We start from the raw sequence: 17,939 nt of genomic DNA on the forward strand, positions 1-17,939 counted from the left end.
TTACTTAGCCTAACGCCACCACAACACGACAGCTGACCCAGTCCAGTGGATTGGATCGCTATTAGCCAGCTGGCTCAAACAGCGTTGTTATTAGTAGTAGCGGTAGCACTAGCTAGCTACAAAGAAGGCAGATCGCTAGCTACCAGTGTAGCCAGCCGGTCTAGTTAGTTAGCTAGCTAGCTAGCTTAGGCTTTCTGTGATAACTGCAATCACAAACAAGTGGTCTGATGTTAAGATGGTTGGGTGTCCTTATTTCTTAAACAAGTCGCTAGCTAGCTCCGTTAGTGTGTGCTAGCTAGCTAACTCGGGGATGGTGGTGATGAATCGCCTGTAACCTGTTTAATAACAGTAGGCCTCGTCCAGCTGTGGTAACCCAGCTGACTGCTGAGTTTGTTTTTAACAGCCGATAAAGCTCGCCAAGTTAGCCATAGCTAGCCTAGTTTAGAAATCTGCCCTCCTCAAAGGCTGTCTGCCATCCTGTCGTGTTTATAATGAGAACAGCATTAGCATTAAGGTAAGCCGAGTGTCTGGTGGGAGCTCACTGGGCAGTAGTTCGTGCTAGGTTAGTTAAAAGGCAGGTCGGCCGGGGAGGCTCTCAGCTGGTTAGGACTCTGGCTAGCAGGCCGTGTATCCTCGGGCCCGTTCATTTTCGCGCATGTTATCGTAACACCCCTCTATAAAATGCTTGCGTTTAACCGGGAGTTGCTTTTTTTGGAAACCCAAACTGCCCTCCTGTTCACGTTTAGATGAATCTGCTGTCATTTCTGGATGTATATCTCACCAGTTTGTTAGCTGGAAGCTAGAAGAGTCATCTCGGCTAGCCCAGCTGAACACAGAGCAGGCTGAAGAATCTGTGGTGCTGCTATTGATCCTAATGCACATCCCAGGACGTGACACTTGGCTGGTGTTAAGTATATTAATGAATTAATATGTATATTGGTCTTTATCTGTTTTTAGGAGACATCTAGCTACCTAAATGAGTGGTATTGTCTGTGTCGCTAGCTGGCTGGCTAACTTTATTCGAGCTGACAGCTAGCCAGCTAGCTAACGTTAGCTAGCCAGCTAGCTTCCTCTGTTATTATCAATGCACTGATCGGTTTCGCTAAAATCAGGTGTAAAGTTACTCAACGTTAGTTTGTTTTGCAGTCCGCGAACTAAACGTCGAGTTGGTTTTATTAAGCCTCGAAAACGCCAGCGTGGTTGTTTGGCATGACTGTGTAAAATGAGCTCAGCTCAGGGGAAGGGATGCGGTGTTTAAGGCACAGAGCAATGGCTGCACAGTTAACAGTGGCTATATTGACTGAGAGTTATTGCAGGTAACCGTGCATTAACTAGCTGGATAGACAGCACCTGTGCCGTTTGAGGTGTGCTGCTAATTGTGAAAATCACATTATAATAAAGATATATTTTGCCTGCAGTACAATTATGGATGATTATTCGGTCTTGGTGTAGTCGTGTACCAGCCTTTGTGGAGAAGCTTGAACTTTGGAAGCCGTACATTGATTTTATTATTTTTGCTCAGTGGTTCAGATATTGCAGTGCACTAAATCCATTTGGACAGGAATGTTTGTGCTATTGAAATATGTAAGTACTTTAAGGACAGAATCCATCATATCCTCAGAAAAACACGTTGTGATGGATGATATCATGATAACAGTTAAGTGTTGCTGTATTGCTGTATTGCCCACCCCAGTGAGCATTCCCAGAGCTTTTCAAGTTTTGTAAGGGTAGTGGATGTGATGTTGGTTATTATTACTATTATTATTATTATTATTTGTAATTTATGTGAGCCAATTTGTGTGTTCCATAACGGGTAACAGCACTGCCCTCTCAATGGCGGACTAGGGTTCGGTTTCCACCTGAGCAACACCAGTAAGAGTCTTTGGGAAAGACTCCTAACTCTACCCTCTCCTACCTGTGTAACATGATTCAGGTGCAATTCGCTCTGGATACAAACGTCAGCCAAAAGCCATAAATGTAAGCGCCAGTTATGAGATCATTCATAACACTAGTACTATACTAAAAGGATGTACCAATACCGATACAATCTCTGGCTTACTTGATAGATGGCTGTAAATCCTGATATTTATAGTGTTCCACTTTTTATAGGTTGTGCTTTTTTGATATCCCAAAGATCGAATAAGCTTGAAAGAAGAGCATTTACTGGTTGATTAACCACTCATTTGAAAGGTTTCAGACCTATGAAGAAGAAAAGAAATGACTTTAATTAATGCAGAAACTTGTAGAGAAGCATAATCGATTTAAAAATGCCAACTTTTAATCTCAACTTTTGGTTTCAAAACCAAAAAAACACCACATGGAGAGAAACTTTTAGTTCCATTAAATGTCTGTTTAATGGTAATAACTATTATGGCGTTTCCTGGTTTTTAAATGTTTGGTTTTATAACAAAGTATGTAAACAATGTTCTATGTAAAAATGGTATTGGTGCTCTCTATTGCTGATAGTGTACGTGCCAGATATGATATCGGTACAGCACTTATTAAAAGCATTGTAGCACAGACTCCAGGGGCATTACCACATGTGAAAGCTTTTATTTGACTTTTGCTCAGTGAGAAGGATGATAAGTGTAATCAGTGATTGATTTTTTTTGTAATTGTGTGCACATTCCCATGTATTTTCACTATGTTTTAGTGGCTGCAGCTTTTAAAGACCTCACCCCGTCCTAATGCACATAACACTATAGGTTAGTTAGATTACTGAGAATGTAAGTTAGATTACTGAGAATGTAATATGAAAAACACGCAGCTGTAGTTTCTACAGTCCTGTAGGAACGGCATTAATTGACGGCGAACGGCGAAATTGAGTCCAATTATAATATATATATATATATATATATATATATATATATATATATATATATATATATATATATATATATATATATATATATGTGTGATCATATCAGTCTATATAACAATCTGTAGAAGTCAGTCAGGCCTGTTTTGGTGTAAACTGGTTGTATGCTTACACATTTAAGCAGTATTGTGCATCTGTGGTTGTCTGAAGGTAATGTAAGCCAGAATTCTGTGAGGTCTGGATGCTGTATGGTTAACAAACTTGTAATGGATGACTTGTAATAGATGTGAGCGTTCACAGTTTAGGGGAGCAGGCTTATACCTTTTGTTGTCTCTGAAAGCTTGCAAGCTTACGCTCGTTGGCATTGTTTTCTGCATAAAAGGAAACCAGGTTGTGCTGTGAGTAATTTTAGTTTAAAGACTCCTTTTTTTAAAAGCTCTGTTGTGAGTCTACTGTCTTTGGTGTGTTGTGTAGTAAAGAGAATCATTACACTGTTTGCAGCATGCGATACTGTGGTTGCCAGTATCAGCCTCTGCTTGATTGACTGCTGCATTTGGGAATTCTGTAATCTGATGTTTGCCCTTGTTGACCTTTTATTTCCAGAGGCCAGTTTCGAAAGGTGTTAAATTAACACTACATGTCCTGATTTACTTTGATTTAATTTGTTTCAGTTGTCTTTAGCAACTCTGTTCCTGTTTCAGTCCTTCCTTTTTGTGTGTTTCAGGTGCGAGTGAATGCTACATTTAATATTTTTAAATCTATGGACATTTTCTCATGCTTGACTTTTGTAGGATTTGGTTAAACAAGTGATGTATCCAGGAAGAACCTTATTCTATATCCTAAGAAGGCATGGATACAATTAGGAATGAAGTGATTGACAGTCTTGTCTGGAAATGGCCGGCTGTAGTATCAGAGTTGTGGTGGAATTGTACTTTTACTGTTGATAGATTGCACCAGAAAACTGGGAATCCAGGGGAAACCCGCTGCTTTTGCGCTGTAAAGCTCAATGAAGGTGGTCTGGGAAAAGAGGGAGGGTCCATCAAGTGATGAGTCTGGCTCCGCCTCTGGTCTCTACCGACAGACTCTGGTTGCAAATTTGACAACATGGTGGACAGCTTTGGCCTAATTTCTCTAGAACAGAAGGGATTGGAGCCACAACGTCCATGTTTTCTACAGCCATTGCTTAGCGGGGGCAGTGACTTTTCTACTATGCCCCCTCCTTAATAAGCACGCCTCCACATGCTCGTTGTTGTAATATGTTTTTTTTGTATTCGTAAGATGATTAACCAGATCAGCTTTTGGACATGTGGATGAAATCGTGATTGTTTTGGTTGAAAAACTTAGTAAATAAGGGATGCACTGACCTTGAATTACAGGCTGATGCAGAGATCTGATTCATTTTTTTACTTGGTATTGCTAATGCATAAACATTTATAAAAATGCAGAACTTGCTACAGAAATGCCACATTCATCTGGAGAAGCAATGCGGTGGAATATAATACTTAATTATTTCTGTAGGGATTTTTAAACCCTGTAGACAGTGAATTAAATCGCTGATATTTTAGTGCAGTAGTTCAGAATCACCAAAATGTTGTGCTTATTTGGAGTTCAATTAATACTTCAAATATCAGTTTAAAATAATCAGTCAAATATAAAACAGTAATCAGTGTCTATACTGCTTTAGATGATTCCTGCATTATTACGTAGTCTGTCCCTACAAAAAAAATAATCCCATGACAGAAACATTTCTTTCAGAGCTACTGATCAGTATTTATACTTGGGTTGGGTTGTTCCAATCCGATCTAGTTACCCGGGATCAGGGGCCGATCCAGGCTTTTTTAATGGATCGGGTATCAACATTTAAGGTTCCGATCCACTTCCTTTCATTGGGTTCACTGTAGCAGAATGCCGTCTGCTGTTAATAAATATTAATAAACGATTTTTAGGTGCTGCAGACAAACTTCCCGTTTCACTTTGCGTTCCACCTTAAATGCTGTCGCAGTTCCATTGAGTCCATGTCAACAGCCTAGCGTCACTGCTGCATTATTTAAGGTGGGACAGAAAGTTCAGGGCAGAGGAAAACTTTAGAGCTCAGAGCTACGAGAGAGCAGCAGGTAAAGAGCGTGGTAGGTGGTCTGTTTTTTTGCCGTTTTTGTCTGCACTGCCAATAACCACCCAGTTTGTTGTAGTTTTGAACGAAACCAGTATATTATCCCATTAGATCCATTTAGGAAGATCTAATGTTCCTCCCATCCCGTCTTTACTCCTGAAATCCGCCTGATTAGAAACCATATAGTGGAAATGCTCTGTTCTGCCAGGTATTAAACAGTATAGAGTGTAAAACAGTTTAAAGGTTGCTCCAAACAAAGTAGATCAGATTACTGATGCAGAGAATTTAGAGATTACAGAAACTGGGACTAGAAATAGTGATTTTACTGCCGTTTTCTAATGTGGATTAGCACGGTTTACCTAAATTGTGGGGCTGTATTATTTACAGAAACACAAAGATTGGATCAGTATCAGCCGATAGTTGACGTTGAGAGGCTCGGATCGAATCGGGGGTAAAAAACCTTGATTAGGACATCCCCATTCATAAGGTATCAGACAGTGGACTACTTGGGTGTAGCGTATGAGTTTAGCATTTCACACACAAGAATTTCCCTAGTTCAGCTGCAACAGCCAATGTTATCAGTACCTTCAGCTAAATCTTTCTTGGTGATCTGCTGTTCTTCTGCTACAGTCTTCAACAGCTCAGCCATATCTGCAGCTGTGTGTCTCTCATTCACTGCTCTTGCTCTAGCAGACGCTCAATGGTTATAAAATGGACTATTAGGGAGACATAAGATTCTTTGGCAGTGGATGTCCACACATCACATGTTGCAGCTTCAGTGATTCCATGACTTTTGGTCTCACAGAGTTTGGGAATTGTTGTCAGTGAAATATATTTGAGACAGGACGCTTTGGGATCTGAGCTCTACAGAAGTCCTGCTTCTTAACAGCTTTGTTCTTGGTATTAAAAGTTGTGCCCTTTTGTAATTTGCTTCGCCCTCTTGGGTTGGGTGAAGATTTGTCATCATTTGCTCGATAGTCCTTTGGTTGGCAGCCATGAAAACCGTCCGATTGTAGTTGCTACCAGCCAGAGTGCTTCCATACGCTAGACTTTAATGCAGAAGGTGCCGGTCGTATTTCTTGCTCATCTGTCTTGTCTCTGTTATGTGCACACCACAGACTGTCTGTCGCTCCATGTCCACAGTTCTGAGTTTCACTGTTCGTGTTTTGTCAAATTGTTTTTTTGACACTGGAAATCAGCTTCTTCATTTTGTTCGACTAGTATACTTGGAAGCCTGCCTCGTACTGAATAATAAGAACAAGTTGTAACAACAAATCTTAAATCCTTTAAAATGTTTTTTTTTTTTTTTTAAATGAAATAATTAATTTCCCCCTTTAGTGATAAGTGATCTTGACACTCTGTGTCGGACTGCATTTCTCTGAAGTCATTGGGCAAGTTAAACGCATCTGAGGTCGCATACTTTCAGAACTCATACCTAAAGCCACGACAGTCTTGTTCTACCAGATTGCGAAGCGTTTTGCAGATGAAATGTTCACATGCGACGACAAAAGACAGCTGTTGTGGCATTTTTCTTTTTCCTTTTTTTGTTTTTTGGCATTGCACAGTCAGTCATCATGAGTTGTTTCATTTGAATGCTTCATTCGGCTACTGACAGTCTGCTGCACTCAGCATTTCTAAATATATCCCTGAGCATTAATGCATCTGATTTCATTTTCTCATCTCTCTCAAAGCGTGTAAACTGTTAGGATGATGCTGTTCTGTGCTCGCAGCCTTATCTGTAAACTTTGTAGTCTGAACAAGCCGCTTTCCATGACTTGCTGAGGCTACTTACTTTTGTTTTAGCCTATGTGAATGAGAATGAACATGTCTTTGCAATAGCCCACGTCTCTGGTCGATGCATTCACCTCTTCACTCTCTACTAATGAACAGACATTGGAAATTTAGTTTGACTATGTTGTTTCCTGTATATCTGTGTATATTTCACTGTTTGATTAGATTCCTTGTGTTCCAGGTTATGCAATGGTCCCTGCAACACACCCAGTCCTCCAGGTGGTGCTTTCGCTTTCAGATGAGTGCTGGTTCTCCATCAGTCCAAAGGAGGCAGTGATTTCTTCCCGTGCGTCAGCAACATAAGCAGACAAGATTGCAAAGATCTGCCCTGTGTCGAGTATGACTGCCACAACGCGTGGCTCCCCCGTAGGGGGAAATGACAGCCAGGACCAGGGCCAAGCTCCGGATGGTCAGTCCCAGCCGCCACTGCCCCAAAACCAGGTCAGTGGCCCACTTTGTGTCACCAGGCCCCATGTGTTCCTCTACAGGGCGTTTCTCATTGAAGCTTTCGCTTTAACGTTTCAGCTTGTTTCTGAAAAGGGGAAATGTGTGCTTTCCCTTTACAACATGCAAAAAGGAATGCCAATATAACGTCAGAGTTTCCTGATGTGTGATTTCCTCGCACTCCAGACATTTCAAAATTCCTTTTCTTTTTTTATAAATTAAAACCTCAACGTAGTGAAGCACAACCTCAGAAAGGATGCCTCCTTTCATCCATACTGTGAGCGTGTGGCTGTTGGGTGCAGAGAGGTTTAAAGGCCTTGCTCAAGGGCCCAAAAGTGTCAGCTTGCCTTACCCTTTCATCAGTAGCTCAGTGCTCTGATCCTAAATTGGATGTCAAGTTAAGATTCTTTAGACCTTTATATGGTTCTTCAGTCACACTCATTTCTATTACAAACAGGGTTCTTTATGGAATCATTCACAACGGATGGGACTGTATTATCAGTGGCTGTTTTCACCATGCATTAACATGCATTTTCATATCTAGACAGTATCAGATTGTGCTACGCTCTATACGTGTTCAATCAGGGTTCCTCTGCAGTAGATTGCACACACATATTTCTGTAACGGCTCTATTAGAAAATGCAAAGGGCCATTTCAACAGGATAGGAACAAACTCTGTAATACTTCCAGCTGTGATGCGAACGCAAGAAAACGCATAGTACAAAACCACATCATCATATTCATGAAACCGGAGTAAAAGAAAGTTTTACATTTGGATGCACTCAGTATTGATTTTTAATGAATACATGTGATGTTTACATGTGAAGATTGGGGGGCAGACTGTGGTTCGTTTAGTGGTGTGGTGTTTAAACAATCTCGCAATATGTCGGCTTGCTAACAGTGTATATGCTCACAATATATGTCGCAGTATATTAAATTCTGAACCTGTATCACATTGCCGCATTGTAACGTCACGTTCTTGCCGATACGCATCCCTGCAACTCCTAGGTGTGAGCTATGGAGGGGAGCTTTCCCAAGCGGTTTATGTATATTTTTACATGTGTATTTTCTTATAACATGTTGGTATTGAGGCAAGAATCATCCACAGTAAAGGAATTACTAAGTAAAAATGAGAAGCGAGCGCTCGCAAAGGTAAAGAGACTGTGACATAACCATGACTTGATTGGGGCTGCCATCAAGAGCTTGAAAGAGCCATCAAGAGCAGGAAACTTGAGATACCTGCAGCAGTGGATGGAGGTCTTTATGGGAGGTTTTGCCTGTTTTGTACCCATTGTCGGTCTTTAATAATCAAAGAATTCAAAGTGACATGAGAAGAGCGCTTTATCAGAAAGGGAACTGCTATGTGCTCCTGGGATGTAGAGTGCAGCTGCCAGCGCTCACACCTAGTGCATGCTGAAAGGGACCAATCAATGAACACAAAGCGCTGGTGGAGAAAAGCGCTCCAGTTGGTGTGAGATGTGTAGAGCACAGACGTGAGAAGCAAACTGCATATGTAGGTCAGCCAAGCAGAAGGAGCCCTTTTTTTTCCTCCCTCTTCCTCCTCCTCTCTCCTCCAGCACACCCCCACATTTCCCAAGTTCTGCAGCTTCCATTCAACTCTGATCCACACATTCGGTGATAACCATGTCTCAGGAAGCCTTACTGGAGCATCCTTTTCCTCACTCTCTCTGGCTGTCTTACTGCATGTAGAAAGAGAAAGGCTGAAATGCAGCAACGGGCTCCTCTGAACTTTGTTAGGCTTAAATATGGTCCTCAGTAGGGATGCACCGAAATGGGAATTGTGGGTCTACATGGATATCAGCCAGTAAATATCTGCGCTGTACATTAATAATCTGATGCTGCTGATACATTATAAAGCATTTAAAATTAAACATTAAGTTATTTGTATTAAGTTAATTGAAGTAAATGAAATATATACAGTAAAATACACATCATTTGGTACAGTGGTTCGTCCAAAATTCAATCAGTACTTCAGATAACCAATAAAAATTGGTGTGGCTAAGTGTCAAAAATATATCACAATGATTGATATTGTATCTAAGGGATGCGTATTGCGCAGTAGGTAATGTGTATCATTGTATTTAGTTTTTATGATGTTTAAATCCGTTTGGGAAGGGCAAGAACAGTGCAAATAGTGCTATATTTCAAACAAAGCTAGCAAAAGTTGGGAGTTCTCTATTGCCCTATTCTAGGCACTACTATTTTTTACTTATTTTTCATAATGAAGCATGTAGCTCAGTGTTTAAGAATCTCCAGACAATTCCTGTTACAAGTCCCAAAACAACTCGTCCACATGAGTAAAAGTATGCTTTCACAGAAAGTATGAAAAAAACCCCTCTAAAATCTGGCTGAAATTTTACATAGTATTTCATTACAGTAAGAGCTGAGATTGTTCTGAACATTTTATCTAATATTATTAACAACATTAGTAACACATTTATGTATATCTAGCCATGTATAGGCTTCAGCAGTATAACTGTAAAAACAAAAAACAAAAAAACAAACAAACAGCGTGACAGAGTAATTTCTAAGATAAAAGGAGGGTGTAAAATGATCATGGAGAAAAAAATATTTATTTTAAAAACCCAAAAACACATCAAATGAACCTCATGGGAAAACACAAGAATAATGTTGGCTATGCTGTAGGCTCTAAGTTTACATTACATTTTCGTTTATGGCATTTAACAGACTCTTTTATCCAGAGCCACTTACAAAAAAAACTTCAATGTTTACTCAAGAATAACCTCAGCTAGTTTGAATGGACTGAAAATGCAAAGATACCTCTTGGCTTAGAATCTACAAAACACAAGTCAAGTTTGGAGACAGCGACCAACTCAAGCTGTTCGAACACGCAGGGGAAGTTCGTTCCACCACATTGATGAAAGGACAGAAAAAAGCCTGGACGCTTGTCTTCCGTGGATCTTAAAGGATGGCGGGTCAAGCCGAGCCGCAGCTTTGAAGCTCAAAGGGTTCTCTGTGCAGATCAGCTTTTGACCATTTCCATCAAGTACGGAAGGACTGGTCCGTTCTTGGCTTTGTAGGCCAGTGTCAGGGTTTTGGATCTGATGCGAGCAGCAGCTACAGGAAGCCAGTGAAGAGAACGCAGCAGTGGAGTGACATGGCTGAATTTAGGAGCGTTGAAGACGACCCGTGCTGCTGCATTCTGGATAAGTTGCAGGGGCCTGATGGTGCACAGAGGGAGACCAGCCAGAAGAGAGTTTCAGTAGTCAAGTCTGGAAGTGATGAGAGTCTGAACGAGCACCTGGCCGGCCTCTCTAGAGAGGAAGGGTCGAATTCTCTCGATGTTGTACAGGAGAAATCTGACAGAGTTAGACTTGCAACATAACTTGAGAACGATAACTGATCATCCGTGACTACACCAAGGCTTCGAGCTTCTGTAGATGGAGTGACCAGAGTTACATTGAAATGAGTTTTTGTCAGTTTTAGTAAAAAGTTATCTTGACTTTAATTGTATGGAATCGTCAGGTCTCATTTTGTGATTCTCTGAAATGTTTGTCTAAGACGTCCTCCCCCACCTCGTCCAATGAGAACTCTCCCGTGAGCCCTCCAGATGAACAGGGCCAAGGAGACTGCCCGCCCCAGCTGGAGGAGGAGGAGCCTGCTTTCCCTCATGCAGACCTGGCCAAGCTGGATGACATGATCAACAGGTACCCTCATTAAATCTCTGATCCTCTTTAGTTTGTCATCACTCCATTCAGGGGAGGGGGGTGTTTTGTAGGAGTGCATATAAGTATTGTTTATTGTGTTTTGTTTTGTTTTTTTGTGTGATTCCAGACCCCGCTGGGTTGTTCCAGTTTTGCCAAAGGGTGAATTAGAAGTTCTTCTAGAAGCTGCTATAGATCTTTGTAAAAAAGGTAATATGATACGTCATTTAAAATGGTTTGTGTGTATACAACATGTCATTGACCTAGTTATTTGTAAGTATGTGAGTGTCTGAGGGTGTATTTATTAATTGCATCTCAAGAGTCTTTGTTGTCTGTCTGGTTTAACTGGGGGCTTATTAAGCTTTCTTGAGTGTTTGGCTTTTGGCAGCCTGAATAATTGTTTCTTTCACTGTAGCTTTAAGACACATCCTTTACATCGTCTGCAAATGTCAGCCTTTGATGAGGTTTTTCTTTGCTTTCTGTCCCAAGGACTTGATGTCAAGTGTGAAGCCTGCCAGAGGTTTTTCCGTGATGGCTTGACAATATCCTTCACGAAAATCTTGACGGATGAGGCCGTTAGCGGGTGGAAATTTGAGATTCACGTGAGTTCTGCAGTCTGAATTTGGATGCTGTCGTCAGCTGTTCAGCACTATGCGTTCCCTGACGAATGGTTTGTTTTCCAGTGCTGTTTTAAAGCCTATCAGATGAATTGAGTTCTTCATCAGCCAGCTGAGCTGTGGGATCAATGTTATTTTCAGTGCTAGTCTTCTTTGCCTGTTTCATTAAACCACCACAGCACTGATCAAAGGCCCCCTTTCAGTAAAGCCGGGGAAGATGTGCCAACAGTAAGAGACAGCTCTGACTCACACCCCCACCTCTTAAGAGGCTGTGGCTCCTTTTAGCTCCACAATTGTCCAAATTAAGATAAGCATTATCATGGTGGAGCCAATCTTTGTGATTCAGGGAATCCTCACATCTACCTCTGCATTCCAGAAATGTCATTTTGTGGTGTTGCTGGCTAATATTTGCCCCATTTCCTCCTCCCCCTTACTGCAGAGGTGCATAATCAACAACACCCATCGTTTGATGGAGTTGTGTGTGACCAAGCTCTCTCAGGACTGGTTCCCTCTTCTAGAGCTCTTGGCAATGGCCACCAACCCTCATTGCAAATTCCACATATACAATGGTACCCGGCCCTCAGAGACGGTGCCTGCTGGGGTGCAGTTGGCTGAAGACGAGCTCTTTGCCCGCCCACCTGACCCTCGCTCTCCCAAGGTAAGATGCTGCCGTCTTTTGTTGAAGGCTTTATGGTATTTTTGCTTATGGATTTGTCTTTTGTTTATTTATTATATATTTATTTTTTGTGGGTGCAGGGCTGGTTGGTGGATTTAATAAACAAGTTTGGCACATTAAACGGGTTTCAAATTCTGCACGATCGGTTCATGAGTGGGCAAGTTCTGAACGTTCAGATCATCGCTGCACTCATCAAGTAAGAGAACCTTTTTACAGACATGCCTGCTTTCGTATGAAATATCCCACTTTGCTTGGCTTAATATGTTCTTGCATGTGTCTCTTTTAGGCCTTTCGGGCAGTGCTACGAGTTTCTCACTTTGCACACAGTGAAGAAGTACTTCCTTCCCATTATCGAAATGGTTCCCCAGTTTCTAGAAAACCTCACTGATGAAGAGTTGAAGAAGGAAGCCAAGAATGAAGCTAAAAATGATGCTTTGTCTATGATAATCAAATCCCTGAAGAATCTGGCTTCACGAGTACCTGGGCAGGAGGAGACGGTGAAGAACATGGAGATTTTTAGGTTAAAAATGATTCTTAGGTGAGAAATTTCACTATTTAACTTGCTAATTGAAAAAAAAAAAAAACATTTGGAAAGTCATGATCCCTTTCAGTGGAGACCAATGTTAATGAAGTCTTTTTGCCACAGGTTATTGCAAATTTCTTCTTTTAATGGCAAAATGAATGCACTAAATGAAGTAAACAAGGTGATCTCAAGTGTATCGTACTACACGCATCGCCACGGAAACCCTGAGGAGGCTGAGTGGCTCACTGCAGAGCGCATGGCAGTAAGTTCAATGTTTACAAACTGGGTAGACTAATCACAATTTATAACGCACATTTGTATTATTAGGTTGTGGGTTTTATTGTGGTTGGGAATGTGATAGCCTCAAAAGATGTGATCCTCATCTGGGCTGTGGTCTGAACTTGAGCCTTTGTCCTCCAGGAGTGGATTCAGCAGAACAACATTTTGTCCATTGTACTGCGGGACAGCCTTCATCAGCCACAGTATGTGGAGAAACTAGAGAAGATCCTTCGGTTTGTCATCAAGGAAAAGGCCCTTACACTTCAGGACCTGGACAACATTTGGGCTGCACAGGTATGGAAGGATGGAGCCCTGCATTGTTCTTCACTGAATGCAGCTGGTTTTAAAAGAAATGGACTATAAATGCATATTACTTTGTAGATTGAGGCTAAAGCAGTGTACCGTGGCTTGTGAGTGGAAAAGGCTGTTAACATGTTCCCTCATCTTTAGGCCGGGAAACACGAAGCTATCGTCAAGAATGTTCATGATCTCCTTGCAAAGTTGGCATGGGACTTCTCACCTGAGCAGCTGGACCATCTCTTTGACTGTTTTAAGGTCCGTTTTAATTGTGGATCATGGATGGTATGGTACATGTACAGTCATTCCTTTGGTTGATGCAAAGGTTTGCAAGTTTATCTACCTGACTTGATTGAGTGCAGGTATAGCCAAAAGCAATAGAATGCATTATAGATATGTGGAAAAATATAGGAATAGTATCAGTAGTAGTCTAGTAGATTTGGTGTCATCATAGTTAGATGTGATTTTCGTGGCTTCACAGGAAAGCTGGACTAATGCAAGTAAAAAGCAACGGGAGAAGTTGCTGGAACTGATCCGAAGGCTGGCAGAAGATGACAAGGATGGTGTGATGGCTCACAAAGTGCTCAATCTGCTGTGGAATTTGGCCCATAGTGATGATGTACCTGTGGACATCATGGACCAAGCCCTCAGTGCTCATATCAAGATCCTGGACTACAGTTGCTCCCAGGTACGAACATCAACCAAACCTTAGAGAGCATGACAAATTTCATTAGTCATGAGTCATGATGTGGGTCCCTGTAAAATTGTGCCATTTTTTTCCAGGATAGGGATACCCAGAAGATCCAGTGGATAGATCGATTCATTGAAGAATTGCGATCCAATGACAAATGGGTAATTCCTGCACTGAAGCAAATTCGAGAAATCTGCAGTCTGTTTGGAGAGGCTCCTCAAAATCTCAGGTATAAGATCAGGTTATTGTTTTGTTTGCTGTGGCCCTCAATGTAAATGGAATTTAAGTAATCATTTTATCCAAGAACAATTTGATGATGGACCATAAATCAACACTTATAATAAAACATAATTAATAGATAATAATCATAATTAATATAGCGAACACATCGTACACATGCTGTTGTTTTTCAGAAAGAAAATACCTATTAACTTAAAGAGCTTAGAAGGGTAAGTGTAAAGCTAATTTGGGTTACAGCATTTATGAACTTTGCTGAAATATGTGCCTTTTCTGTATATTTGTGGGCCTGTTTTTCAGACTCAAAACAAAAACAAAAAAATGTTAAATACAGATACATTTTCAACTCTGAACCCTTTTTCTCTTGAATTAAAACGAATGCAGAGTTTGTCTGAAAAATTGGCCCTATAAATTACAACAGCTTTTAAAAATCGCTTCAGCAAACCTCCTTTGGTCTTCTCTTTCCCAGCCTAATTACCTTACAAATTGATGGTCATGAAAGATGGAATTGGGGTTCAGTATGTGGCTATGAAATTCATGTACTGCGTTTGCTCATGCCTCAAGTGCTGGTTTCTGTCCAAATCCCACCTGATAACAGATTCCTGATTTAAACCTTTTGAAAATAGCAAAATGCAGCCACAGAGCAGCTGACTGTCCTGACATGTCTCCAGGACTCATGTGATGTTTTTGTTTGTTTTTCCTGTCCCTCGTTTTCATTTTAGTCAAACGCAGAGGAGTCCGCATGTTTTTTATCGGCATGACCTTATCAACCAACTGCAGCACAATCATGCACTGGTCACTCTGGTGGCTGAAAACCTGTCTGCATACATGGAGAATATGAGACAGTTTTCCAAAGGTTGGTTATCTTAGTTGATACAGTGGTGGAAAAAAAAGAACATAATGACTGTTTTAATTAAATGTTTTAATTGTAATACAAGCTTCCTCATTAAATACTTTAGTGTTTGATGCATGTTGTGATTAGTGTGTTGTTCTGTGGTTCTAGCAGAGCACACAGATTTCGACCCGCAGACTGTCAGACCTGGAAGCCGATACAGCCATGTGCAGGAGGTCCAGGAGCGCCTGAACTTCTTGAGGTATGAGGATAACTAAAAAGGATGTTGGTTTATTTTTTCATTTGTGAATAGAAATCAAAAGCAGCTGTTAGACTGTATAGTTCTACACAAATGGTACAGGCTGCTGTGTACATGAATAGAGCATTACCAGTCAAGCTGGAGCACCCCTGAGTTATTTGGATACTTAGCCTGGTTAGCTGGTTAAACAGCTGTTGCACCTCCAGCTTAGTTGGAGTAAAGCTCTGCAGCTGCACTGGCCCTTAGCAGAATAAGGTTGGCCACCCCTGTGAACATCAGCTCTGCTGTTCTGACCGTTCTGTCGTTTCTGGTTCGGATTCTTCCTCCAGGTTTCTGTTGAAGGACGGGCAGCTGTGGCTCTGCGCTCCTCAGGCCAAGCAGATCTGGAAGTGCTTGGCAGAGAATGCCGTTTTCCTGTGTGATCGCGAAGCCTGCTTCAAATGGTACTCCAAGCTCATGGGGGACGAGCCGGACCTTGACCCCGACATCAACAAGGACTTCTTTGAAAACAACGTGCTGCAGCTAGACCCCTCGCTGCTGACAGAGAATGGCATGAAGTGCTTCGAGCGCTTCTTTAAAGCGGTGAACTGCAGGGAAAGCAAGCTGGTGGCCAAACGCCGGGTGTATATGATGGACGATCTGGAGTTGATTGGACTAGATTACCTGTGGAGGGTAGGTATAGTGTAATGCAGACAGTATAGATGTCTTGTGGAAGCACACTGACATTGTCCTGCAGAAACTTAGCTTCTCCATTGTTTTGACATGCGTCTGGCTGTCATTCTTTACAGTGTCAACATTTAATGATGTAAGGACCACTGGAAATACTCCAAAATGACTTTTTACGTTGACTTTGGTTAAAAGTTAAATAGTTTCCATTTTGGAAATCCAAGGTTTTAGCTTGACAGCAATGATGTAAAGCCTTTTGCCAAGGTGGGAAATTAGTCTCTGGTAGGTAGTAATGACGTTAGTAATGTTCCCACCCCTACAACAGTGAAAGATTCTGTATAATGGCATTTTTGCATTGTGTTATGAGTATATTTGAACTCTATTGCAGTTGGCCTAAGAGACACACACACTCACACACACAAGACTAAGCATCAGCTGCTGCCAGTACGGTCACAGCTAATCTTCAGTTTTGTTACCCTGGCAACTGCGTGGAAGGCCATATCCATAAAGCACACCATAGATGAAGTGTTTGAGGAGAAGAAGGGCTGTGACCCAGTTAATGGTCTGTGTGTGGTTTTATATTAGAGGGGAACTAATGTGAAGCTTAAGAACATACTGTGTTCCTGGATTTGAGTAGAGCATAATGCTCACTTCATCAGAACTAATTAGCTGTTTGTGTGTCTTAAAAGATTAACATGCGTTTGTGACTTTGTGATGTCATTAATGATGTTCCTTATATAGCAGCGGGTAATTGTTTTGAATGCTAGGTTTAAACGAGTGGCTTGGGTGCGCAGTTTAGTTGGTGTCATTGGGGGCACAAAAACCTCTCAATTTAAAGTTTATCATTGCGATTTCTACAGTCTAAAAGTTGAACAAAGGGCTAAAGTTTAACTAACTCTTTCTAATGCCAAGTAATGGGCCTATTTTTTTTTTAATGGCAGAATGCAACATTTATTTAAATATGGGGGGTTGTTTTTTTGTTTTTTTCACCCTCTATTTCTTTGACTGTTAACAAAACGTTAAGTAGCTGAATGTATATGTAATAATAAAATAAAGACGAATAGCGACGCAAGTGAGAGGAGCCAGTGGCAAGAGAACTTGCAGTGATGTTGGCATAGTAATGCTTAATCACTACCTGTTCAGGTATATAGTCTACATCCTATATTAGTGTGTAGCACACAATTGGGATGCAGCCAGTGTAAAAAAACAAAAAAAAACCCAACAACAAACGAACAAGAAAATGTATTGTAACCAAAACCAAATATGTTTTTTAACATGTCAATATTTCATTCATCTATTTGAAATGCCTGTGGTGTGGCTCAGGTAATTTCTCTATAGCAGGATAAATATACAGTCAAATACTAAATAAGCAAGAAGGTACTATGTATGGACCTCTATACTGTGTACAAATACATGTTACAACACATGCATGCTATGTGTTAAATGTTCTAGCAGTGCAGACAGAAGACCAACCCAGTTGCGGGGCAATTATAATGACAAAATATAGAATACATTCAAACCAAATGTTGGATAATATATTAGAAAGGTTTTATCACCATATTTAGAGATTTTCAGGATACACAGTATTTATCACAATATTTTGCCATGCCGACAAAATCTAAACATCAGAGTTAAAATTGTATTAATTATTTCATCTGCAGCTACTGAATACATTACAGGTGACCCTTTATTCACAATGTAGCCGTATCAAGACATAAAATATAAATGAATATAGATTATTGACATAGAAAATCTAAACAATAATAACAATATCTATAACAAAGATAAATTATAGTAGTTAAATAGTAGAATTCTAATTTAAGCAAACCATAAAAATAGTGAAATCAAATTATGAACTGCCAAAGCAAAAACATGGGTAAAATATAAATAAATAAATAAATAAATAAGTGAAAATACTCTTATACTGATTACAGTGATTTTGTATTCATGTTTCTAATCCATCCATTTAAACATGACTAATAACACTCTTTACAATAAAACATGCAGCTGGTC

At 40.7% G+C, this 17,939-nt stretch overlaps 1 protein-coding gene across 11 annotated transcripts in view; it reads left to right on the plus strand.

The window, feature by feature from the left end:
• usp9 (ubiquitin specific peptidase 9) overlaps positions 1 to 17,939 on the plus strand; it is a 40,539-nt gene that overhangs the window by 604 nt on the left and 21,996 nt on the right. For 5 of the 11 annotated variants that reach the window (XM_072686187.1, XM_072686190.1, XM_072686193.1 and 2 more), the window contains exons 2-17: positions 6,901 to 7,160; positions 10,707 to 10,852; positions 10,980 to 11,059; positions 11,339 to 11,451; positions 11,906 to 12,124; positions 12,223 to 12,338; positions 12,429 to 12,680; positions 12,789 to 12,927; positions 13,086 to 13,238; positions 13,395 to 13,499; positions 13,723 to 13,929; positions 14,025 to 14,161; positions 14,346 to 14,381; positions 14,892 to 15,025; positions 15,173 to 15,263; positions 15,590 to 15,932. In XM_072686187.1, coding sequence (XP_072542288.1) covers positions 7,059 to 7,160; positions 10,707 to 10,852; positions 10,980 to 11,059; positions 11,339 to 11,451; positions 11,906 to 12,124; positions 12,223 to 12,338; positions 12,429 to 12,680; positions 12,789 to 12,927; positions 13,086 to 13,238; positions 13,395 to 13,499; positions 13,723 to 13,929; positions 14,025 to 14,161; positions 14,346 to 14,381; positions 14,892 to 15,025; positions 15,173 to 15,263; positions 15,590 to 15,932 — 2,373 coding nt within the window. In that variant the 5' untranslated portion in view covers positions 6,901 to 7,058. The remainder of the gene's footprint in view (positions 1 to 6,900; positions 7,161 to 10,706; positions 10,853 to 10,979; positions 11,060 to 11,338; positions 11,452 to 11,905; positions 12,125 to 12,222; positions 12,339 to 12,428; positions 12,681 to 12,788; positions 12,928 to 13,085; positions 13,239 to 13,394; positions 13,500 to 13,722; positions 13,930 to 14,024; positions 14,162 to 14,345; positions 14,382 to 14,891; positions 15,026 to 15,172; positions 15,264 to 15,589; positions 15,933 to 17,939) is intronic. The other 6 variants (XM_072686192.1, XM_072686196.1, XM_072686197.1 and 3 more) reach the window with 3 other exon arrangements.

This window comes from Salminus brasiliensis, chromosome 8, assembly GCF_030463535.1.
Source record: "Salminus brasiliensis chromosome 8, fSalBra1.hap2, whole genome shotgun sequence".
In the NCBI taxonomy this organism is placed as follows: domain Eukaryota; kingdom Metazoa; phylum Chordata; class Actinopteri; order Characiformes; family Bryconidae; genus Salminus; species Salminus brasiliensis.